The sequence below is a fragment of the Larimichthys crocea genome, chromosome XV (assembly GCF_000972845.2).
Source record: "Larimichthys crocea isolate SSNF chromosome XV, L_crocea_2.0, whole genome shotgun sequence".
Classification (NCBI taxonomy): domain Eukaryota; kingdom Metazoa; phylum Chordata; class Actinopteri; family Sciaenidae; genus Larimichthys; species Larimichthys crocea.
The window spans coordinates 7,019,996-7,045,369 of NC_040025.1; the positions used below are offsets into that span (position 1 = coordinate 7,019,996).

General features: G+C 43.4%; 4 protein-coding genes and 1 pseudogene across 5 annotated transcripts; 2 read left to right on the top strand and 3 right to left on the bottom strand.

Moving 5' to 3' along the window:
• The first annotated feature begins 1,721 nt into the window (after positions 1-1,721).
• Positions 1,722-4,573, top strand: LOC113747717 (transmembrane emp24 domain-containing protein 4-like; annotated as a pseudogene).
• Positions 4,574-8,426: 3,853 nt separating this feature from the next.
• Positions 8,427-13,085, top strand: tmed4 (transmembrane p24 trafficking protein 4). Its single transcript, XM_010749257.3, has 5 exons — positions 8,427-8,700; positions 9,350-9,450; positions 9,550-9,675; positions 10,885-11,031; positions 11,119-13,085. Exons 1-5 carry the CDS (start codon positions 8,559-8,561, stop codon positions 11,266-11,268), a joined length of 666 nt encoding a protein of 221 aa, XP_010747559.1. The 5' UTR covers positions 8,427-8,558; the 3' UTR covers positions 11,269-13,085.
• Positions 13,086-13,603: 518 nt separating this feature from the next.
• plpbp (pyridoxal phosphate binding protein) lies at positions 13,604-17,950 on the bottom strand. Its single transcript, XM_019255211.2, has 8 exons — positions 17,796-17,950; positions 17,176-17,283; positions 17,045-17,080; positions 16,882-16,957; positions 16,655-16,795; positions 16,430-16,572; positions 14,448-14,546; positions 13,604-14,330 (listed from the first exon to the last, which is right to left on the bottom strand). Exons 1-8 carry the CDS (start codon positions 17,883-17,885, stop codon positions 14,139-14,141), a joined length of 885 nt encoding a protein of 294 aa, XP_019110756.1. The 5' UTR covers positions 17,886-17,950; the 3' UTR covers positions 13,604-14,138.
• Positions 17,951-18,798: 848 nt separating this feature from the next.
• snrpg (small nuclear ribonucleoprotein polypeptide G) lies at positions 18,799-21,009 on the bottom strand. Its single transcript, XM_027288652.1, has 4 exons — positions 20,850-21,009; positions 20,655-20,677; positions 20,376-20,500; positions 18,799-18,992 (listed from the first exon to the last, which is right to left on the bottom strand). Exons 1-4 carry the CDS (start codon positions 20,879-20,881, stop codon positions 18,942-18,944), a joined length of 231 nt encoding a protein of 76 aa, XP_027144453.1. The 5' UTR covers positions 20,882-21,009; the 3' UTR covers positions 18,799-18,941.
• Positions 21,010-21,868: 859 nt separating this feature from the next.
• On the bottom strand, positions 21,869-25,188 carry si:ch211-148l7.4 (zinc finger protein 135). Of its 2 annotated transcripts, none has more exons than XM_010749253.3 (2): positions 24,896-25,188; positions 21,869-24,680 (listed from the first exon to the last, which is right to left on the bottom strand). In XM_010749253.3, the coding sequence occupies exon 2, from the start codon at positions 24,659-24,661 to the stop codon at positions 23,105-23,107; it is 1,557 nt and encodes a 518-aa protein (XP_010747555.2). In that variant the 5' UTR covers positions 24,662-24,680; positions 24,896-25,188; the 3' UTR covers positions 21,869-23,104. The 2 variants fall into 2 exon arrangements, with proteins under 2 accessions (XP_010747555.2, XP_019110695.1); XM_019255150.2 differs by having other exon boundaries at positions 21,869-24,711.
• Between the last annotated feature and the right edge of the window lie 186 nt (positions 25,189-25,374).

A 25,374-nucleotide genomic window follows, 5' to 3' on the forward strand; every position in this document is an offset into this window, starting at 1 on the left:
TAGCTCAGGAAATGAAGGCTGTGAGCCCGGAGCGCGACTGACAGGAGCTCAGCTGACGTGACACACACACACAACTAAAACACACACACATATACACACATACATGTACACAACATACATATACAAGAACACAATATACACACAACATAATACAATACACAACATATACACACAACAATACACACATACAAATACACATATACACACAGACATACAAACACATACACATAACAATACACACCATACACAATACACACATCACATAACACACACACACATATACATACACACATATACATACACATATACACACACAACACAATACATACACATATACACACACATACAACAACACACACACACACACACACACAACAAACACATATACATACAAACACTATACATACACATATACACACATCACAAACCATCATACACACACACATAGCATACAACAATAACATACACACACATCCATACACATATCATCACACAATAATACACATATACCACACACACATATCAACACATATACAACAACCACACATATACATACAACATATACACACACACCATATACATACACTATACACACACATATACATAAAACACACACATACACACACACACACATATATAAACACGCATACACACACATATATACACACATACACACACACATACATACACATATACACACACACACACACACATACACACACACATATACACAAACATGCACACATTTTACTTGGGTGTAGTTGGCGCAGAATAAACATTAAGTAAAAAAATATTTAAAAAAATATAAAGAATACAATATAAAGAAAAAAACAAGTATTAAAATAATAAATATATATACAATGTCACAAGCACAGCTTGCAGTATGCAGCTTGTAACTTTTGCAGTAGTCTTGTGTGGTGTGTGTGTGTGTGTGTGTGTGTGTATAGGTGTACATATTAATATATATATTTTATCTGCACATGTAAATGTTTATCTATCTGTTGAGCTTGTTATTTAGTTTTATATCTGTGTATGCACAGTCATATCTTTGTATGTGTACGAAACTTGAGAAGTATCAAGGGTTGAAAGAGCAGCTGGAACGGATGTGGAAGGTCAAGGGTTGCGTGGTCCTCGCGTAGTGGGGCACTTGGGGCAGTAACCCCCAAACTGGGAGAGGGGCTCCAGCAAATCCCAGGAACAACATCTGAAGCCTCAGTCCAGAAGAGTGCAGTCCTAGAAACATCGAAGATACTGCGCAGAACCCTCAAACTCCCAGCCTCTGGTAGAGGACCCGAGCTTGAGGATGACACGGATACCACCCCGCCGGGGTGAAAAGGAGATTTTGATACCAATCCGACCCCATTCCACTTATTTATATAGCACGATTTTAGCAAACACAGTTTCCAAAGTGCTGCACAGCAAGATGGAACACAATAAGTTACACACAGAAACGAACAACACATAAAGGAGATAATAGAAAGAAGACAAAAACAATTAAAAAAAAATGAATAAAAAGGCACAGTACCCGCACACTGAAATAAAGAAAACAGACAAAAATGAATATGTAAATAACAATATGCATGTATACACATAAAGCTGAGCTCTGCCTGACAGGCTGGCGTTCAGGGCAGACTCTGCTCCCTGCCTCAGGAAATCCCCCTCCTTCTTCCGCAGAGGCGGCGACGTCACGTCTGCTGGCCTCACTCGTTTCGCCGTGTGCGTGAAGTGCGTGAAAGCTCCATGATGCTCTCTGCCCCCGCAGCCGCTGGACTTCTCCTAATGTTCGCCTGGATGTGTCCAGGTGACGCGCGTACTTCCACATCGGAGAGACGGAGAAGAAGTGCTTCATCGAGGAGACCGGACGAGACCATGGGTGATCGGGTGCGTTCACCGTGTTAGCTCCACGGAGCAGCGCTCGGAACAGCTGGCTCCAGCAGAGCTGCTGCGTTACAGAGAGAGAATCTAATATATTATATAATGTCGAGCACACAGCATGTTTGTCTGCAGCACAGTGCAGATCCATACATGCTGCTTCTGGTGTCTGCGTTAGATCACTTCACTGTTCTGTAATGTTTGCGACTAAAACTACAATGATGGCGCTGGACACTGTGCCCACAGTGTGCATCCACAGTGTGCATCCACAGTGTGCATCCACAGTGTGCAGTGTGTCCCAGGATGGGATGTCCCTGATCCAGCTGCAGAATGTTTTGTGCTTTCAGAATTAAACATTTAAAGTGCAGTCCGACTGATTGGATCATTGTAACTTTAAGCGGAACTGATATTTAACAGCTGATGGGAAAATATAAACATATATAGCAGATTATGTTATCACTAACACGGCTATTTCCTTCAGTTTCTGTTGAGCGTTTTAGCGTCTTTCGGCTCCTTGTTTTAGTTTCACATCCGTCAGCTTTTGGGGAGCTCTCACCAGGATGTGTAAGTAAGATTGAGACGGCGTCATGACGATCTGTTGTGTCTGTGTTGCTTGCAGGAAAAATACAGGACTCAGCGTGGGACAAGCAGTCCGGTTCCTTCCTCCCAGCCACACCCGGCCTCGGGATGCATGTTGAGATCAAGGATCCAGATACAAGGTAAGGGCAGACAAAGTGGTTTGTTTAAAACACACACACACACACACACTCATACTCATATATATAATAAATTGAAGTCTTCTCTCTTTCGCTCTCCCAGATCATCCTCTCTCGTCAGTATGGGTCAGACGGCGGTTCACCTTCACCTCCACACTCCGGAGAACATCAGATCTGTTTGCACTCAACTCCACCAAGATGGCTCTGTTTGCAGGAGGGAAGGCTGGTATGAATGGATGAGTTATATTTGCATTCACACAGGGACCTTAACAAATAAATCCTGCCTGTTTTTCTGTCCGTACGCTGCCCCAGGAACAGAGTTACCTGCACAAACAAGGATTATGAAAGAAAATGTTTTCCAAGGAGGTTATTAGATAAGGTGAGTACTTAGAACCTGGTCAACTAGTTTTCAGCCTTAGCTCCACCTCTATAAACAAGTTCCTCTCGACTGCCGCACTGTGCACGAGTCAGTATGACACACTGTGTGACACAGCCTGCACCGAGATCAAATTAGAAGGATCTGCACATGATTTCCTGAACAAACTGCAAATAAAAATATGTTTAAATAAAATGAAAAGACCAGAAATCTTTTGAACACGAGGGGGAGACAGTTTGTAGAAATAAAATGTATCTTGCTATAAAATGTATGCTTGATACTTCAAAGCGTTTATTTCCATGTTGCATCTTTATTGAATTGACATTAGGTTTCAACACTTATTCATTTATTTAAATTTTAAGATAAACAAAAATGTTAAAGCAGAGGAATAGAGCGAGGTCATCAGCTGACAACAGATACAGAGGTACAGTCTATTTCTGCTGTCTGAAGTCTTAAAGGATTCATTTTTGTGCACAAACCTTGAGATGTATCTCAAAAACACACAAAGTGAAATGAAACATTCTCCAAAATGTTGAATATAATGAAGAGTACCAGTAGTTGTGGGCACGGTTAGTTCAGGACTTTCTTCAGATCTAATGTCCTTAAAAAATAATAATCTGTTTTTTTATTGAATGATAAATCTTTAGTCCTCTGCACAGTCAGAAGTGATTACTGTAAGAGCGCAGACCTCCACCAAGCTTTTTTATGTTTGTTCGGTTGTATGTTCAGTCACGGCACACCATCTCACCTACAATGCGTTCATGCACGTACAAAGAATTCGTAGGCACCGGTGTTCGCCATTGGCTGTGCACAGTGATTTGATTTTGTTGCTCTTGGCTCGTGCTAGAGCCTTCCAGCTTTTATGAAACTACTGAAGCCTGTTCAGCTTAAAGGATAATTCAGGACGAAATGAGCCACACGCCTCTATCAGTCAATTTAAATTTCTTTTAATGCGCACAGAGTAAAAGCATTTCAAACTATCTGTTCTCCTAACTTGCAGAGAGTGCATCTGGATATTCAGGTCGGAGAACTACCAACAACTATCCTGAAATCGCACGAAAGAATAACTCACCGAGCTGCAGCTGAGAGTCCGACAGTTATTGGGCCAGGTGGAACAGACCCAAAGGAACAAAACTACCAGCGGGTCAGTGAACAAAACAAAACACACAAATACACAAGTCTGTGCCATCACACTGCTCTAAGACTTTTTTGTGCGTCTTGTCTTCTGCAGTATCGTGAGGAGCGATTCCGCATACGACGAGAGCACCAACCAGCGCGTCCTCTGGTGGTCCATCGCTCAGACACTCATCCTCATCGGCACCGGCATTTGGCAGATGAAGCACCCAAGAGCTTTTTTGAGGCCAAAAAATTGTGTGAATGTCTTCCTTTCTTTTTTTTGGAGCATGAGGAGACAGACTTGACTGACCAGAGTGGAGACGCCACAACATCCAGGAAAGGGGACATGTGTCTTATATCAACCATAAATGTTACAAACAAATCCCAGAGGCAGTCTTGATCCTGGGCCCATTCCTTGTAAATGTTTTAAAGCTATGTTATTTTTTTCCGTTAGCACATAGCACAACATTCCAACTTCCTCTCTGTTGGGTGAAGACCAGAGACGTCAGTGAACTGAGATCAGACGGGAGTGAATGTCTGCTGCACTAGATATGTAAGAAGTTAAAGCTGTTCCAAGTAATAACTGAGTATTTACTGATACATGAGTTTGATGTGTGTAATATTTCATTCATTGTTCGTGTTGCACTAGTTTGATTTCCAGGAAACTTTTAACCATCTGCTTTCAGCACTGTTTTCGTCCAGTGTACACTTATTGCAAATATGCAAAATTTACTGGCCTCGATTCCTTCAACGTCCTTTTATAAATATTTACTCAAAGGTCCAGTGGTGTCGGATTTACAGAATATGCAGAATGTATATATAATTCTAGTAATAATAAACTCGGTTTTCATTAGTGTATAATCACACAAAACAAGGACGTGTTTTTGTTTTAGTCTTTTATATAGCACACAGACAAACCAGTTTCTTCCCTCCATGCTAGGATGGAGAGAGTCAGGTGAGGGGGTTGCAATCAACAACTACTCCCTGGATGCCACTAAATCCAACACACTGCTCCTTTAAAACACTGCGTATAGCATTTATAAGCAGCATATAGCCCTTATTAATGGTTTGATAACCACTAATGGAGGACATTTGAATGTGTTGAGAACGACCTGCCACAAAGCGTTCGTGAACAGTTTCAAAATGGTAATAACACACATAAGAAGGCTGCAAGGATCTATGAAACACACGGTGAACGTCCCCTCACAGTTTGTTATTAAGCATCTATTAACTACACGAGCAGATCATTCACAAGATATGCAGAGCCAGGTTTTCTGTCCACTTACTGCTTTCCTAGAGCTTTCAGCCTTCAGATGTTGAACATTAACATTTGTAAATAAATGAATAAATTCATTCAACAGTTAATATAATCAGTGAACTTAATTCCAGACACATTTTAGATGAGTTCTTACTGTGGACAACCAACACTTGCATGTCTCATACTCTCACAACAACACTGTGTTTATATGTTGCTTCTAAACGACGTGTCACCATCCTCAACTGACTGTATATAGTTTCTAGCTGGAGTTCAGTCTCCTGTACATTTGGGAAGAGCTATCTGTACATACAGTTTGTAATACTCGTCTATAATAACAGGATCTGCTGTATGTTTGAATAACAGGTGTAGCTATTGACTGTCCTGTTCATTTCTAATGCCTTTTACACGACCTAATGATATACGAGATTTTCAGCTGTGTCTCCAGGTTTAACTTATTTATTGGGCGGTCGTAGCCTGTGTTTTTTTGCTGGGCATGCTAATTTTGACTGTAACGAGCTAATTTGTTTCCATTTATTAACAGAGGTTTTTAATATTGTTATAATCAGATCCAAATAATGAGACGAACAGAGAGGCAGTGTGTTCACAGGGTCTCATGTTTTACTTGCAGTTTAGATTTGAGTCCATTCTTAAAGACGCAACATATTCGTGTTCACTTCTATTAAAGTTGTTCACTGAAAAATGTTGAGATTTTTACCGTGGTCCAGATGTCACCATCCATGTGCTTAAAAAAGAAACTTTGGCCTGACTGCTGTCCGTCTCTCTCTGGTGTTATTTGTGCCACTTTGCCTTAACTGAAAAAATGCACAGCAAATGGCGATTTCATTTTTCAACAAGAATTAATTGCTTGGCTTCGGCTGCCTCGCCACATCCAAACCAAACAATGCTGAAACGCCTCTTAAGACAGCAACCACACGTCCTAACCACAAGTTATTTTTTTTGTTTTGTTTTGAGATCGAACAATGAAAGCACTTTTCATGGGAGACAGGAACACGCTGACCTTTGTGACATCTTGTAAGAGAAAACACTGCGACACCGTGACAGCTGCAGTGTAAAAATCGAACAGAATCACCACTTTGCATAGATTCACCCACCCCCCCTCTCACCTCTAAACAGTGCAACCAGCAGCACAGCATGGACACAGGACTGTTACACACAAACAGAAGGCCGTCTTCACTTTACTCTCGGGTTTGTTAATATCAAGAATAAGTTTGACACATTTGGCACACCATACGAAACAATACAAACAATACTATGTTCCTTATAAAGGGATCGATGATTTATTAAATCAAGTTCTGTTTAATCTGTACAACAAAAAACGGTACATTGTACTGAGTGGGCCGCCGACTGGGGACACTGTACACAGTCAAGCACATTTCAGCACTGTCACAGGTTGGGTTGGAAAGGTAGAAAAGATCACATCAGCACAAACAAACCTTCACTATCAGTGGCACTCATTTTTCCACTCAGCATGTTTGGACCTGTAACCTTTGTAGGAGAGATTTCCATGAGAAGGACGTCAGAGCACTAAAGGTTAGTAAACACACTACTGTTAAAAAAGGTAGAACTAGTTTCGGTACTGAATGCCACTTTTTAATGCTTAAAAGAGCAAAGGGCACAAAAGTGAAGAGGATTAAGCAAATACACTTTAAAATGACGCAATCCTAGCTCCACGTGGCTCTGTGGAAATGATCGCTTCACTGCTCGATCAGTTTGCACATGAGGACTGCTTTCTTTTCTTTTTTTTCTTAAAGATATTTCACAGGAGGAGAACTTCTTCTCAGTGTCAGAGACACGGTGAGGTGTGCATCTTCTTGGCGGCCTCTTCTGATACCACCTTGGATGATTTCTCCGGGCTCGGACTGGACTCGGAGCCGGACTGGGATTTGGATTGTGCGTGCGTGGTTTGGATACTCCCTGTGGCCGAATATAATGACTCCACCACGCACGTTGGTGGCCCCCACCTCGATCTGCAACACAGGAGAACACATGAAGACATCAGAAAACCAGCGAAAGAACACGTTAGACATTATGTGTCGTTATTTACATGGAATCAAATAGTCAGAATAATGACAACGATGCTCACCGCATGTTTCAAAGTCTGTGGACACTCCCATGCTGAGCTCCACCTCCTCCAGAGGCAGCTTCAGACTGTCACACACCCTGCCTCCGACTCACAGCACATCTACAGAGAAGACACGTTGTTGAGCTGCACTTTTTCCCCTAGACCAATATCATATTTAGTTTTTTAAAAATAACTGGTAACAAATGTATCAGCTTTATATTTTATTTACAAAACACATGACATTAAAGAAGATCGAACTCTGACCTCCACCGGGTGTGGACTGATGTAGTGGTACGTGGGACGCCTCTTACCTAATCTGAATCCAGTGCTATCACTTACTATCTCACTTACCGTTTGGGAGCTGCTGTAACAAACACAATTTCCCTGCGGGGATTAATAAAGTATTTCTGATTGTGATATATTTGCCCTATATATACTGTTATACTGAAATATATTTTATATTTCATGTATACTGCTCTTTGCACCAAGGATATGAGGGAAACATACGGCAGCATTGACAATAAAAGTTGACTTGACTTAAATATAGTGATAGACAGTACAGAAGATTAGCAAACATCCAGCAGTTTATTATGATCAGTTATATCTTTTATGTTTGCCATATTTTTTCTCTTTTAACTTGTGTATACTTTATATTTCATGTATACTGCTCTTTGCACCAGGGATATGAGGGAAACACCATTTCAACACTGACAATAAAGTTGACTTGACTTGAAACCAACCCGAGCCCAATCCACTTTATTCATATAGCACGATTTTAGCAAACACAGTTTCCAAAGTGCTGCACAGCAAGATGGAACACAATAAGTAGCACAACAGAAACGGAACAACACATGGAGTAGATAATAGAAAGACAGAAAACAATGAAAATAAAAATAAAATGAATAAAGAGGCACTACCCGCACACGATGAAATAAAGAAAACAGACAAAAATAAATATGTAAATAACAATATGCATGTATACACATAAAGCTGAGCTCTGCCTGACAGGCTGCGTTCAGGGCAGACTCCGCTCCCTGCCTCAGGAAATCCCCCTTCCTTCTTCCGCAGAGGCGGTCGACGTCACGTCTGCTGGCCTCAGCTCGTTTCGCTGATGTGCGTGAAGTGCGTGAAAGCTCCATGATGCTCTCTGCCCCCGCAGCCGCTGGACTTCTCCTAATGTTCGCCTGGATGTGTCCAGGTGACGCGCTGTACTTCCACATCGGAGAGACGGAGAAGAAGTGCTTCATCGAGGAGATCCCGGACGAGACCATGGTGATCGGTGCGTTCACGGTGTTAGCTCCACGGAGCAGCGCTCGGTAACAGCTGGCTCCAGCAGAGCTGCTGCGGTACAGAGAGAGAAATCTAATAATATACTATATAATATCTCTAGCACACAGCATGTTTGTCTGCAGCACAGTGCAGATCCATACATGCTGCTTCTGGTGTTCTCGTTAGATCACTTCACTGTTCTGTATGTTTGCGACTAAAAACTACAATGATGGCGCTGCACAGTGTGCATCCACAGTGTGCATCCACAGTGTGCATCCACAGTGTGCATCCACAGTGTGCATCCACACAGTGTGCAGTGTGTCCAGGGATGGGATGTCCTGATTGTCGGTGAATCCAGCTGCAGAATGTTTTGTGCTTTCAGAATTAAACATTTAAAGTGCAGTCCGACTGATTGTGGATCATTTTAAGGCTGATACAGATATTTAGCAGCTGATGGGGAAAATATAAACATATATTAGCAGATTATGTGATGTAATCACTAACAATGCTATTTCCTTCAGTTTCTGTTGAGCGTTCTAGCGTCTTTCGGCTCCTTGTTTTAGTTTCACATCCGTCAGCTTTTGGGGAGCTCTCACCAGGATGTGTAAGTAAGAGTGACGGCGTGATGATCGATCTGTTGTGTCTGTGTTGCTTTGCAGGAAAATACAGGACTCAGCTGTGGGACAAGCAGTCCAGTTCCTTCCTCCCAGCCACACCCGGCCTCGGGATGCATGTTGAGATCAAGGATCCAGATACAAAGGTAAGGACAGACAAAGTGGTTTGTTAAAACACACACACACACACACTCACTCATATATATAATAGAATCTGAAGTCTTTCTCTCTTTTCGCTCTCCCAGATCATCCTCTCTCGTCAGTATGGGTCAGACGGGCGGTTCACCTTCACCTCCCACACTCCTGGAGAACATCAGATCTGCTTGCACTCCAACTCCACCAAGATGGCTCTGTTTGCAGGAGGGAAGCTGGTATGAATGGATGAGTTATATTTTGCATTCACACAGGGACCTTAACAAATAAATCCTGCCTGTTTCTCTGTACTAAAGGCTGCCCCATGAAGCAGAGTTACCTGCTCAACCAGGATTATGAAAGAAAATTCTGTTTTCCAAAGGAGGTTCAGATAAGGCTGAAGTTACTTTAGAACCAGGTCAGACTAGTTTTCAGCCTTAGCTCCACCTCCGCTCTATAAACAAAGTTTCCTCTCGACTGCCGCACTGTGCACGAGTCAGTATGATCACATGTTGACACAGGCTGCACCGAGATCAAATTAGAATGATCTGCACATGATTCCAGTGAACACTGCAAATAAAATAATGTTTAAATAAAATGAAAAGACCAGAAATCTTTTTGAACACATGAGGGGGAGACAGACAGATGTTTAAACAGAAATAAGTTTGTAGAAATAAAATGTATCTTTGCTATAAAATGTATGCTTGATACTTCAAAGCGTTTATTTCCATGTTGCATCTTATATTGAATTGAACATTAGGTTTCAACACTTAGTCATTTATTTAAAATTTTAAGATAAACAAAAATGTTAAAGCAGAGGAATAGAGCGAGGTCATCAGCTGACAACAGATACAGAGGTACAGTCCATTTCTGCTGTCTGAAGTCTTAGGGAGGTAAATGGCACTTGTACACAAACCTTTAGATGTATCTCAAAAACACACAAAGTGAAATGAAACATTCTCCAGAAATGTCTGAATATATGGATAGTACCAGTATTTGTGGGCACGGTTCAGTTCAGGACTTTCTTCAGGTGTAACGTTGCCTTAAATAATAATAATCCGTTTTTATTCATTGAATGATAAATCTTTAGTCTCTGCACAGTCAGAAGTAATTACTGTAAGAGCGCAGACCTCCACCAAGCTTTTTTATGTTATGTTCGTTGTATGTTCAGTCACGGCACACCATTCACTTACAATGCGTTCATGCACGTGCAGAGAATTCGTAGGCACCGGCGTTCGCCACAGTGGCTGTGCACAGTGATTTGGATTTGTTCCTCTTTGGCTCGTGCTAGAGCCTTCCAGCTTTTATGAAACTACTGAAGCCTGGTTCAGTTTTAAAGGATAATTCAGGATGAAATGAGCCACACGCCTCTATCAGTCAACTTGAATTTCTTTTTAATGCGCACAGAGTAAAAGCATTTCAAACTGTCTGTTCTCCCAACGTTGCAGAGAGTGCATCTGGATATTCAGGTCGGAGAACATACCAACAACTATCCTGAAATCGCAGCTAAAGATAAACTCACCGAGCTGCAGCTGAGAGTCCGACAGTTATTGGACCAGGTGGAACAGATCCAGAAGGAGCAAAACTACCAGCGGGTCAGTGAAGAAAACAAAACACAAATACACCAAGTCTGTGCCATCACACTGCTCTAAAGACTTCTTTGTGCGTCTTGTCTTCTGCAGTATCGCGAGGAGCGATTCCGCATGACGAGCGAGAGCACCAACCAGCGCGTCCTCTGGTGGTCCATCGCTCAGACACTCATCCTCATCGTCACCGGCATTTGGCAGATGAAGCACCTCAAGAGCTTTTTTGAGGCCAAAAAATTGGTGTAATGTCTTTTCTTTTTTTTTTTTTGAGCATGAGGAGACAGACTTGACTGACCAGAGTGGAGAGACGCCCAAACATCCAGGAAAGGGGGGCATGTGGTCTTAATATCAACCATAAATGGTACAAACAAATTCCCAGAGGCAGTCTTGATCCTGGGCCCATTTCCTTGTAAATGTTTTAAAGCTATTGTTATTTTTCCGTTAGCAACAGTAGCACAACATTCCAACTTCCTCTCTGTTGTGTGAAGACGCAGAGACGTCAGTGAACTGAGTTCATACGGGAGTGAATGTCTGCTGCACTAGATATGTAAGAATGTTAAAGCTGTTCCAAGTAATAACTGAGTAGTTACTGATACATGAGTTGATGTGTGTAATATTTTCATTGTTCGTGTTGCACATAGTTTGATTTCCAGGAAACTTTTAACCATCTGCTTTCTAGCTCTGTTCGTCCAGTGTTTACACTTATTGCAAATATGCAAATATTATACTGGCCTCGATTCCTTAAACGTCCTTTTTATAACTATTTACTCATAAGGTCCAGTGTGTCGGATTTACAGAATATGGCAGAAATGTATTATAATAATCATAACTCTGTTTTCATTAGTGTATAATCACCTGAAAACAAGAACTGTTTTGTTTTTAGTGTTTTATATCCACAGACGCCTCAGCCATGTTCCGACAGCAGCACAGAAACCAGTTTCTCCTCCATGCTAGGATGTAGAGAGTCAGGCGAGGGGGTTGCAATCAACAACTACTCCACTGGATGCCACTAAATCCAACACACTGCTCCTTTAACACCTGCGTTTAGCATTTATAAGCAGCATATAAGCCCTTATTAAATGGTTTTATAACCACTAATGGAGGACATTTGAATGTGTTTGAGAACGACCTGCCACAGAGCGTTCGTGAACAGTTCATTAAATGTTAATAACACAGCATAAGAAGGCTGCAAGGATCTATGAATACACACGTGAACGTCGCCTCACAGTGTGTTATTAAGCATCTATTAACTACACGAGCAGATCATTCACAAGATATGCAGAGCCAGGTTCTGTCCACTTACTGGTTTCCTAGAGCTTTCAGCCTTTAGATGTTGAAGCATTTACATTTGTAAATAAATGAATAAATTCATCCACAGTTAATATAATCAGTGAACTTAATTCCAGACACAGTTTAGATAAAGTTCCTACTGTGGACAAATCCAACACTTGCATGTTCTCATATCCTCTCACGACTACACGTGTTTATATGTTGCTTCTAAACGACGTGTCACCATCCTTCTACTGACTGTATATAGTTTCTAGCTGGAGTTCAGTCTCCTGTACATTTGGGCAGAGCTAGGTCTGTACATACAGTTTGTAATACTTGTCTATTAATAACAGGATTCTGCTGTATGTTGTAAATAACAGGTGTAGCTTATTGACTGTCCTGTTCATTTTCTAATGCCTTTTACACTGACCTAATGATATACGAGATTTTCAGCTGTATCTCCAGGTTAACTTATTTATTGGGCGGTCGTAGCCTGTGTTTTATTGCTGAGCGTAATCCATTTTGACTGTAACAAGCTAATTTGGGTTCCATTTATTAACAGAGGTTTTTAATATTGTTAATTAATCAGATCCATAATGAGGAATGAACTAGAGAGGCAGTGTGTTCACAGGGTTCTCATGTTTTACTTGCAGTTTAGATTTGAGTCCAGTTCTTAAACTTCAACATATTCTGTGTTCACTTCTATTTAAAGTTGTTCACTCGAAAAATGTTGAGATTTTTACCGTGGTCCAGATGTCACCTCCATGTGCTTAATAAAAGAAACTTTGGCCTGACTGCTGTCCGTCTCTCTCTGGTGTTATTTGTGCCACTTTGCCTTAACTGAAAGAAATGCACAGCAAATGGCAGATTTCATTTTTCAACAAGAATTTATTGCTTGGCTTCGGCTTGCTCGCCACATTCCAAACCAAACAATGCTGAAACGCCTCGTAAAGACAGCAACCACACGTCTAACCACAAGTTATTTTTTTTGTTTTTGTTTTTGAGATCGAACAATGAAAGCACTTTTCATGGGAGACAGGAAACACGCTGACCTTTGTGACATCTTTGAAGGAAAACACTGCGACACCGTGACAGCTGCAGTGTAAAAATCGAACAGAATCACCACTTTGCATAGATTCACCCCCCCCTCCTCTCACCTCCAACAGTGCACCAGCAGCACAGCATGGACACAGGACTGTTACACACAAACAGAAAAGGCCGTCTTCAGCTTTACTCTCGGGTTTGTTAATATCAAGAATAGAGATTTGACACATTTGGCACACCATACGAAACAATATCAAACAATACTATGTGTCCTTATAAAGGGATCGATGATTTATTAAATCAAGTCTTTGTTTAATCTGTACAACAAAAACGGTACATTGTACTGAGTGGGCCGCCGATCTGTGGGACACTGTACACAGTCAAGCACATTTCAGCACTGTCACATGTTGGGTTGGAAAGGTAGAAAAGATCACATCAGCACAAACAAACCTTCACTATCAGGTGGCATCTCATTTTTCCACGTCAGCATGTTTTGGATCCTGTAACCTTTGTAGGAGAGATTTCCATGAGAAGGACGTCAGAGCACTAAAGGTTAGTAACACACTACTGTTAAAAAAGGTAGAACTAGTTCTGTACTGAATGCCACTTTTTAATGCTTAAAAGAGCAAGAAGGGCACAAAAAGTGAAGAGGATTAAGCAAATACACTTTAAAATGACGCAATCCTAGCTCCACGTGGCTCTGTGGAAATGATCTGCTTCACTGCTCTGATCAGTTTGCACATGAGGACTGCTTTTCTTTTCTTTTTTTTCTTAAAGATATTTCACAGGAGGAGAACTTCTTCTCAGTGTCCAGACACGGTGAGGTGCTGCATCTTCTTGGCGGCCTCTTCTGATACCACCTTGGATGATTTCTCCGGGCTCGGAGCTGGACTCGGAGCCGGACTGGGATTTGGAGTGTTCGCTGCGCTGTTGGGATACTCCCTGTTGCCGAATATAATACTACCCACTCGCACGTTGGTGGCCCCCACCTCGATCTGCAACACAGGAGAACACATGGAACATCAGAAAACCCTCAGAGAACACGTTAGACAGTATGATGTGCGTTATTCACATGGAATCAAATAAGTCAGAATAATGACAACGATGCTCACCGCATGTTCAAAGTCCGTGGACATGCCCATGCTGAGCTCCACCTCCTCCAGAGGCAGCTTCAGACTGTCACACACCTCCTGCCTCCGACTCAGCAGCATCTACGAGAGAAGACACGTTGTTGAGCTGCACTTTTTCGCCCTAGACCAATATCAATATTTAGTTTTTAAAAAATATACTGGTAACAATATATCAGCTTTATATTTTATTTACATAAACACATGACATTAACTAGAAGATCGCACTCTGACCTCCACCGGGTGTGACTGATGTAGCGGTACGTGGGACGCCTCTTACCTAATCTGAATCCAGACACATAAATCATCCTCACACCACCCATTAAAACTATTTTACTCCACCTCTGCAGATCCCTGAAGGCTATTTTACTTTTTAAATAATGTTGAGCAGTGCAAGCTCTCTGTGTGCATGTGTGTGTGTGTTGCATTGCTATGAGTGTTTTCTTTTATGATTAGAGAGAGTCTGTGTTCATTTATCTGAAATGTTCTCATGCAAGCAGTGACATCAAAACAGTGTTAATACTTAAGCAGCAAAACTACAAACTGTACAGGACAGAGGAAACACAATGACATGTTTGTATTATTTGATCTGGAGGACGGCTGTACTCGTCCTGTCAGGACGTTTAAATAACTGATGTCTCTTAATGGGAAGACGCTTCACTCCATTTCACCCACTTGCCACCCATCCTCTATTACTCTGAGTGTTCATTTTTATTACTTTAATTATCTGCAGATAAAACTGTGATCCGCAGATCACTGGTGTCCAGCGTGTATTCATGTGGGTAGGGGAATGAAGAAGAGATGACGTGCAGCGGAATATTTTAGCTCACACATGACCAAAAAGCCATGACCCCTCCAGACAGGAGTCTTGATATACATCCCTCAGATTTTATGTTTTTTAAGAAGTCTGTCTGTGATCTACAGAACAGAGTGCAAGAATCAAGCTGTCAGCGCTCTCTGGTGGACAAACTATTTAATGAAGACACTGTTTCTAAATAAACTCAAACCCAGTTTAACATTTGTGTATATCAGTTTGTATCTACCTCATCTGTACAATGTGATGTGATCCAACACAACATGAATGCATCTCTGCTATGACCTCTGCTTTAGAAAAGAAAGGATTCTACTTTAGGTTTATTACTGAGGTGGTAGTGAAGTGTATTCTGTTGAATGGTATATCTATCATCATGGTCCTCTGTTACAGCTGCCGCCGCATATATGTGTGTGTGTGTGTGTGTGTGTAGTGTCCCCTAGGTAAATGCAGGTGTGCGATTGCCGGTCCCTGGTTGGCCCCAACTTGAGGAGGCGGGGACAACACGTCTGTGGGTGTGCAGGGCCAGGATTGGTGCGGCATCCTTTCCGCGCCGCCAATGAGAGAGCCCAGCACCGCAGCATCACGGGCATTTAAACTCGAGCCGCCTGAGCATCTTGGCGGCTTTGTGTGTTGCGTGGATTTGGAAGCTCGCCTAGTTAGTTGAATTTGTGAATGTTAACATAGGTTAACTCGTGTTTTTGAGAAGGTTTTGTTTGGTGTTTGATTTACTGGGACTGGGCAGGGTTTAGTTAGTTTATCGTACTGATCACACGTAGACTATTTCTGTTAGACTCATTAGTTCAGGGGTGCTGTTTTGGATGTGTGTTTTGTTATTTAGTGTTAGATTTAGTTAGTGAGGTTTTTCTTTCTCGTTTTGGTTTTCTAGTTAGATATTATAGGCTCTGTTAGAGTTCTACTTTTGTTATATTTGTTTGTTCGTTTAACAGCACTCGCTCGCCCTTAGTTCCCGTTTGCCTCACCTCCTTTTCATTTAATAAAATACTTTTGTTTAATAACCTTAAAATCTGGTTTTATGTTACTTCTTTTCATACCCTGAGTTATGGTCGTAACATCCTCTCATGTATGTACAGTTGGCCCAAAAAACATAACAGGCACAAACATTGCAGTGCAGCTCAAACACACTCTTTAGTACCTGAAAGTCCGGGTTGGGGCCCAGGGTGAGGTCGTAGCCATGGCGCCCGATGGTCATGAGTCCTGAGAAGTGCAGGGCGGAGCACTGGGACACGATGTGTTTCACTGTGTTCACCGCCTCCTCTGGTGGCAGGCCATGTTTACCTACAACATATATTTACCGGTCAGCTCTGTTGTCTTTGTTCAGCTCGGAGCAGACAAACGCGATGAAAAGCCCGACACTAACTCTGTTCTCCGCTGGTGTTGATCTGCAGCATGACCTTTAACCTCTGGGTGCTGGCTCCTCTGAGACGCTGCCACGAGCTGTTGACCCTGTCGGCCAGTTTCATTGAGTCCACGGTCTCCACGAGGAACAGGTTCGGCACACCTGGGAACACAAAGACGAGACTCGGTGCAGAGTTTGTTCTTGTTTAAAAGCAGCTGGAGCAGGAGGGGGGGCCGACCTGTACTCACCCAAGAGCTTGTTGACGTTATTCTTCTGTAGATGGCCGATAAAGTGCCACTTGATTTCTGGACATGAGGCTAAAATCTGGATGAGGGAGAAAAAAAAAAAATCAGTCAAGTCAAAGACCGGGATGTAAAAAACAATGAGGTCAAATAAAATCTGTGAACGTACCAGAGGATCAGAAGCTTTGTCCACAAGCTCATTGACCTGGTGTGGAGGACAGAAGACGAGGCCATGTCAAACCTGGACTCCTCTCAGTTTTAACTTTACACCGTGACACTTGGAAAGCAAACTATACTCACATAGTTCTCTCCAAAGTTACGCTGTCCTTGCCTGTAGGCCTCCACGACCATGTCCGGGGGTTTTGTCTTGCTGACAGCGACGAGGCGTGGCGGCACAGCTGGTAGTGTCTGAGGAAGGACAGGACAGGCTCATTTGTCATCTGTATCAGTGAGTGCATCAACAGAGTGTGTGTGTGTGTGTGTGTGTGTGTGTGATGCAGCATGCTTGCTTTGGTTTCCAGCAGAACAGTGACTCAGCCCCTGTGATGGAGCTCACTGTTCCTGGATACCTCACATGCACCATGCAGGTGCAGATTTATAGGATCCATCCACACTGTGCATGCCTCCACGCTCTGACCTACATGACCTAATGATGACAGAGCTGTAGTGTGAGGGGAGCATGAATGAATGCAAACATGCCAAACACTGAATCAAACAGTGTGTTACGGTGCACGCTGATCCAGCATGTAATCAAAGTCATCCCGCTGGCTGATACACCGCCTCCCATCCAAAGGTTGAGGTGTTTGGCAGCCCTTTACATAACGAGTCGTGCCGCCGCAGCAACGACATTTACGGGGCTCCCAGAGAGTGGAGCGACGTTAGCGGCGCTCCGCAGAGGAGTCTCCCGGGCTTGCAGTTACCTTTGGCCGCCTCGCCGCCGCCTGGTTCACCCGATCCACTACCGACTGTAGCGCCTTCCCAACCTCCTCCGACATTGCTACTTTCCACATACCGTCAAAACGGCTACGACAGAGAGACGTCAAGAAGCGTCCCGGCGATGACGACAATCGCCTTTCAAAATAAAAGTCCACCTGAGGGGAGGCACACAGTCCCAAACACAGCGCCACCTATCGTCAGCGTCACTGAAGGGGACTCGACCCCAATGAATGACAGTAGATTTGTTATGTTCTGGAGAATCACAGGCGGAAACATAAACTATAAAATGTCATTTATCATGACTGATAAATCTGATTAGGCTGATTTTCTTTTTAAAAACACAAAAACTGTGACATGTTCAGCTGATCATATTCAGTTTCTGACAGCAGTGTGCAGGAAAATGTCTGATCCGTGTGTGTTTTTAAACTGCTTGTAGAAATACAGGTGTTGTTACAATCTCAGATTACCCGATCCTTACCCGAACTGTTGCGTAAGCATGTTGGAGTTGTTTTGAATCCATTTGTGCCAACATTTAATAAATGTTTATCATTTCTGTCTCATATTCAGTTAAGACATATGAGAATACTCGCTGTATTCCACATTGGAAAATGTCTCTGAGCTCTGCACAGTCAATACTGGACCTAAAGAAAAACAGGTTTTTCTTCTTTTAATCTGTATTGTCACAGTTCAGAATGACCTGCTGTGTATCCTCAAACTGTGACTTTAAACTATTTCATCTGTACTGACTTTAGCTGCTACTTTTAGTGCTGTAAACTGACTCGCTGTAGTTTTGCTTAAGATACAAAACAGCTTCAGTTAGTATTAACAGCTCTCTTAGTGTTTCCAGGGCAGGTTTAAGATGCAAAACAGCCTCACTGGGACTCCTGGAGTAATAACTTAAGGTGAATAAGCAGTGGCAGGTGGTAATAAACTGAACGCACAGACACTGAATACAAAGAGAAACAGATTTATTCACAAGATTAAACAGTTCAAAACAAAACGTCCTCAGTCTGATGAAGCCATAACCGCGTTACAACTCAAAGACACGAGACTGCGTCAGCGCTTTCAAACCAAAAAAACTAAAACAGGATAACAGAATGTAAAACTGTGTGGATCAGCCTTCCCTCTTCTCATACTCTCTCCAAAGCCTCCAACATGATGATGCTGTTTCCTCTGATGACCTACGAGACACGAGAGCGCACACAGTTAACACAACACACACAAAACAGACTTCTCAAGACTACAAGTGGAAAACTGGACATGCACATTCAGATTAGCCAGAACAGAACTATGAGATGGTGAACGTCCAACACAGGCACGTTTCATGGGTGACCTACACTAAACCATGTTCCTAATGTTCCCCTTCATCTCTGCGCTGAGAGCAGACCCTGTAAACACACTGCCTCCATTCTAACATGTGGGAGTTTGTGAGAGCATGACTGTTAGGAGATTCAAAGTATCAAAGTTAAAGGTGAATTTATTATTCTTGTACAAGAAGGAGCGTTTAACAGTAGGGATGTAACGATGCATCGTGACACGATTAAAAATCGGTACAAATGCGTGACGACTCGCATCAGTTGAATCGTGATTCTTGGCGAATGCGAGAGAAGTAGGATATGTTCTTTTTCTTCTTTCTTAAATCAGAAATAGGTTACGTTATCTTAAAAAAGTCACTGGTTGGTGATTCATTTGTTGAACGTCAGGCGTCAAGTCACGTGACTCACGTCACTACGTAGGTACGGAGCACAGAGCGAGGGAAGACATGGCGACGGTAGAAAATAGAAGACACACTGAGCAGTTTGAAATCACCTGTGTGGCGGCATTTTGGATTCCCTATATACACAAATACAACCAGTGAGAAACGGACAGACAAAACCAAAACAGCATGTAAATATTGCAAGAGACTGCAAATATATAGCGGCAACATGAGCAACATGTAACGTTACGCCACCTAGTGAGTGAAAACTGCACATCACAGCAGTTAACAGCAGTTTACTGTGAGATTGTTTCTAAAGAAAGAAGATATCTGTCATGTGTTTTGTTGTTTAAGATGTAAGTTGCACTTTTTAATAAGAGAACACAAACTGTTTGAGAGTTCCTGTAAAGAAAGATTTTTTTCCTACAAATAAAAAGATAATTTCATTTGGTCATAATTTGTCTGTAGCTCATTTTGATTTTAAAAAATCATATCGTAAACAAACTCGAATTGAGTCGTGAGTTGAGTGTATCGTTACATCCCTATTTACAGAGAAAAGGCTCCTTGAGGAGCTCTAACTGTTGGTTCTTATACAATTTTCTCAAAATGGGCTGACTCGGACATCTTCCCACTGATAATTTCCTTTTTTTTTTGTTTTCTGCTTCATAATGAACATTATGTTTCTTGTCCTTGAACTATCTCTTTCTACCAGCCTCAGTAAACACATCTGCACCCCAGTATACTCCAAAATCTCACAGCCTGGACAGTCAAATTCAAACGCAGGGTGAATATAGTGTACTATAGTACACAGCTCTGTTCTGCTGACAGTATGAGAAACACAAGTGATGACTTGAGCCGAGGTACTGACCACCATGCCGATGCTGTTCTGCTGTCCTCCAGGGCCCATCTCCAGAGAGTCGTCCACCACCAGGTTCATGAAGGGGTCGAAGCCCCGCAGGATGCCCTGCACGTGTCTGCCTCCATTCAGCTTCACTGGAAGACAAAAAAGGGTGGACACAGATCAAGCTTCACCTGCTTTCAGAGGACTCACTGCTGTCTGTGAGTCCACACACACACACACACACACACACACACACACACACACACCAACATGTGTTTTAAACATCAGCCTCTCTTGTTTACTCACGGGACAGCTTCTTGTCCATGAACCTGTGAAAAGGAGAAACAGCATGAGCTTCAGACTCTCACATGAACAATGAATGGCAGGGCAGCTAGGCTAATGTTAGCCTGTGTCCATGGCAGACAATGTAGCGCTGCTGGAGAACACAGAGCGCCTTTATAATAATAAACTAATTAATTAATTAATTCAACAACTACTTACTTCTTCAGCTCGGGCGGGTGTGCTTTACTCATGTTGTCTTTCTTCTGTAAACGCAGAAAAACTCGTTCGTCTGATTTTCGTTTCACAACCCGCGGAAAGGAAACGTGCTCCGAGAGAGCGGAAGTTACTGACCCTGTGTGTGTGTGTGCAGCGCCACCATGAGGCCAGGAGGCCGCAGAGCTTCCCTTCAGGCTGTGGCATGACGAGAGAATAATGAACATAAAGTAAATGTTAAAAAAAAAAAAAAAGACAAATATGTGGGACTACAATTTTAATTTACTATATTCCGTATGTGCTTCTCTGCACAGAAAGAGCACAATATTTTTTAAACATGGAAGAAAATAATGTTTGATGCTGTGTCATTCTGTAAAATAGATCATGCTGAAGTGTAAACATGCTCACAATCAGCAGCACTCCAGGAGGGAAGACTACTAAAACTACTGACTAATACACAATATTGACTTAAAACTATGGGACTTTACATTTTGTTAAGTAATAATAAATAATAAAGTGGGGGCAGTCGGTAGCGTAGTGGGTTAAGCGGCCGCCCCGTGTGTAGAGGCTATAGTCCTCGCTGCAGCTGCAACGGCCATTTACTGCGTGTCGCTCCCCCTCGCTCTGCCCCCTGCTTCCTGTCTATCTTCAGCTGTACTATCAATAAAGGCATAAAAAGCCAAAAAAAAAATCCAAAAAATAATAATAATGAAGTGTAAAGTATCCATAGGTATCGATGTGAGTGTGAATGGTTGTTAGTCTGTGTCCTGCGATGAACTGGCAACTGGTCCAGCTGACTGTGACCCTGATGAGGAGAAGAGGTTACAGATGATGTATGGATATTAAAGTGTTCCTTTAAAATTATTTAAGAAATACATGAAAAGTTAGTTAATAGTTATGATTAGGACTGAAGTCGGTCAAAAGATTTAATCCAGTGAAAGTGAAAAAAAAAAAAAATCACATTTTTATAGCACTTTTTAGACTGTATTTACAAGATTAGCAAAGACAGTAAAGAGACAAACACCTCATGAGAACTGTTCGTTTTTTATTGTGTACCTATAAAGAGCCACAAACTAATTTACAAAAGACGTTTGAAAAAGTGGAAGCTTCAAAACCTATTAAATAATTTTTAATCATTTTCACAGTAGCTGAAATTTCTTCAGGAAAAGAAAAGAAAAGAAAAAAGAGCTCATGTTGATCCTAGTTCACTCACCAAAGCGCACTTATCGAGCATCACAGACACACTGAAGGGCCGCCGTCAGTCCATCCGTTTGCATAGCTAGGTAACATCGCCAGAGAGAATGCCAGCTAAGACAAGCCCCAATGAAAGGCTCTACTGAGTACAACTATCCACGACTGCCAAAGAGTTTGATCATCCAATAGGTCATGGCATGAACTACTGCCACATGCTGGGCTCTTCAAAACAGCAGAACAATGTTGAAAACATTTCACACTTCGTGACTTCATTCATACCTTGGGACAAAACATGAAATATTCCGTGGTCATGTTCGCAGCACTAAATGCAAGTGCTACAAATGACAAATCCCCAGAGATCTCTTCTAGCTTTTGCCAAAACGAAAAACAAAATACAGCAGAATCATAAAGCACTCCAGATGTCTGGTGTAAAAATAGACTCTCGCAAACAAGACAGACATCTCTGACAGCGCTTTGGCTACAACGTACACAATCCATGTCCAAACAGCCCCATGAGGCCCAGATGATCTTAGAGCCGACGCCAACTCAACTTTAAGATGTTATGGGCAAATTATAGTGGTTTGTCAGTGATGGAGAACTCTACTGAAGAAACATACTTGTGTTTTTGCATGTTTTTCCTCTCCAACCTTTCAGGCTGCCACAGGTTTCAGTGGATGAATCATCTCTAAGTCATAAACCTGAAACTATTCATCTGCCCACGATTAGTGCACGCAAGTGTTTGTATAAATTCATCTTAGAGCTGGCTGCAGAACGACATACAACAAAGCTTGTAACAGGCTGCGATGCACGACACAGTGATGATGTTATTAAATTAATTCGTTAATAATTGGCCGCCTAGGACAAAGAAAACACCTGAAAGGTTCCAGAAGACATGCAAGAACACAGTGCAGCCCTGGAACAATTCATTGTCTGGCGTGTTGGTTTGCTTAACACCGAACATCATCAATTAACTGATTAATCAACAGCAATCACACAGATGTTATTACTATCCGCTCTCTAATCAAGGCAAAAAAGGCAAAAATCGCTGACAACATTCAAAGTGGACCTCAGGCTTTGCTGGCCTGGTGCGTGTAGCCCTCTGTGATGCAGTCCTCCTCCACCCTGACTCGCAGGTGCTCCTGACAGTGTTCTAGGAAAGAGTCCAGTGCTGAGAAACCCTGCTGGCAGGGCACGCAGTGGTACAGCCGGTGTCTCTTCGAGCCCGGCCATTTACAGGTGTCCATCTCGCTGGTGCACACGCTGCACTTCCTCCTCTTCATGGAGGACTGGTGGAGCTCCATGTGGTCCTTCAGCTGCGACTGCACGGAGAAAACCTCTGCACAGGAGGGGCATGGGAACTCTCGCTCTACCTCCTCCTCCTCCTCCTCTTCTTCTTCAGGCACTTCTCTGCATCGCTCTGGATCAGTAATCTTGTTCTCTGATCTGGGCTCTTTCCTGGGCCTCCCTGGACCAGTCCTGTTATCTGCTGGGCTGGTTCTGACTTTATTTGGTCCATTTTCTGATAACTCAGAGTCTTTGGTGGTGCATCCCGCAGACTGGCTTTCAGTTTTGATTGTGTTGAAGCATGTGGCGGTGTGCCGTCTGTAATGCGCCCTAAGTGACAAATGATGGAGGAAGACTTTCCCGCAGACCTGACAAGGATACGCGCCTCCTCTTCGGCGCTTGCTCAGGACCGGCCTCGGTTCTCTCCTGATGTTTTTCTCTCTGCTGTGCTTCTCTTTTCTGTGCAGGTACAGCTTAGAGGTGCTCCTGAAAACCATGTCACAGGAGCGACAGTTCAGAAGCTTCTTTTCAGATTTTGGCCTTTTAATCGGATCTCCATCCGCCTTAGCGTTCCCTCCTTTCCACGCTTCTCCACCAGCACCTTGTCTGAGGTCTGACCGCTCGTCTGCATGACTGGTCTGTTCATGGCGCTGCAGTCCAGCCTCTGTGCGGAAAATTCTCAAACAGAATTGGCACATATTGACAGTTCTGCTGCTGGATCGCAGGGTGTCTGAAGAATCCGAGCGGGTCGAGTCCCCCTCCGAAACTGGCGGAGAATCATCTGGAAGGCTACCGGCGTCAACTAGATCTGACGGGGTCGGTGGTTCGCTACAACCGGCCTGCTGATGGTGCAGCAGGGCCTGCTTCTGGCTGAAGCCTCTCCCGCATGGGGCACACGCGTACGGGCTCCTGTCCAGGATGTGAGGCGGCCCCCTGCCGGGTTCTGAGGTGCGGGTCGTACACGCTGGACACGGAGAACCGAGACGCGACTCTCCGTGACAAAGCTCGCACGGGAAGGAGTCGTGGCCACACTTGTGTAGCTGCAGGGACGACCTCAGGGAGAACGCCTGCCCACAGGAGGGACAGCGGTGAGGCTTGGGCAAGGCGTGTTTCACCTCCTGGTGGTGCAGCAGATCCGTCGCGTACGGGAAGCCCTTACCGCACTCCGAGCAGACAAACGTGGGCAGGTGGGACGGCTGCGGCTGTCTCGGGGTTTGCGGCGGCGGTTTCGTCTCTCTGCGCGCGATGAAGCTGGCCAGCTTGGACAGGGTGTCCGCTGCCGTCCTGGAGCGGCTGAACGACTCCTGGGCCCGGGTGGCGCTCCAGCTGACTCCATCCATCCTCTTCACCAGCCTGGTCCTGTTTGACAGCAGAGGTTTGAGTCATTAACCTGGAAAACAGATGTCAGGACTCACAGTTGTGTTCAGTGGCTGAGGAAATGGGGAAGTGTCTCCTTGTTAGCTTTGTTTGCTTTGCTGAACAGGCAGCTACAGCAGCACACACACTCTGTCAACAAGCAGGAGCTCCGTGTCAGAGACACAGCTCCGAGCTGAGGCCACATGAACGTCACCAACCTTCAACTCAGCTTAGCTTCGTGTTTGCTCCCGTTAGCTCGTCGCTAGCCGCGCTAACATGCTACAAATGGACGCGTTCCGTTCCGCTCCGCTTGGCTCGGCTCGGCTCGGCTCCGCTCCGCTCCGCTCGGCTCTCAACGTGTGTGTCCTCAGCCGCTCCAGCTCCCGCGGTATGTCCCGTGAAGGCTCGGTTCGGCTGACACGAACCACACTGGCATGGCTGCAAGTGAAAGCGAACTTTATGGAGGTCTCCTCTGAGCGTGAGCTGCGGCTGCGTCACTTCCGACACGTCACGTGCCCACTTCAAAACATCTGTTGATGTTTATTAATGGATATTAATTATTATTATATTATATTATATTTTTATATTATCATGTGTTTGACAGAGCAGACTGAAATGAGTTTGAAGAAGAGACACGGTCAAATGTTAACAGACACCATCAAAGTTCCACAACTGGTTACTATAGCTTTTCTGAAAT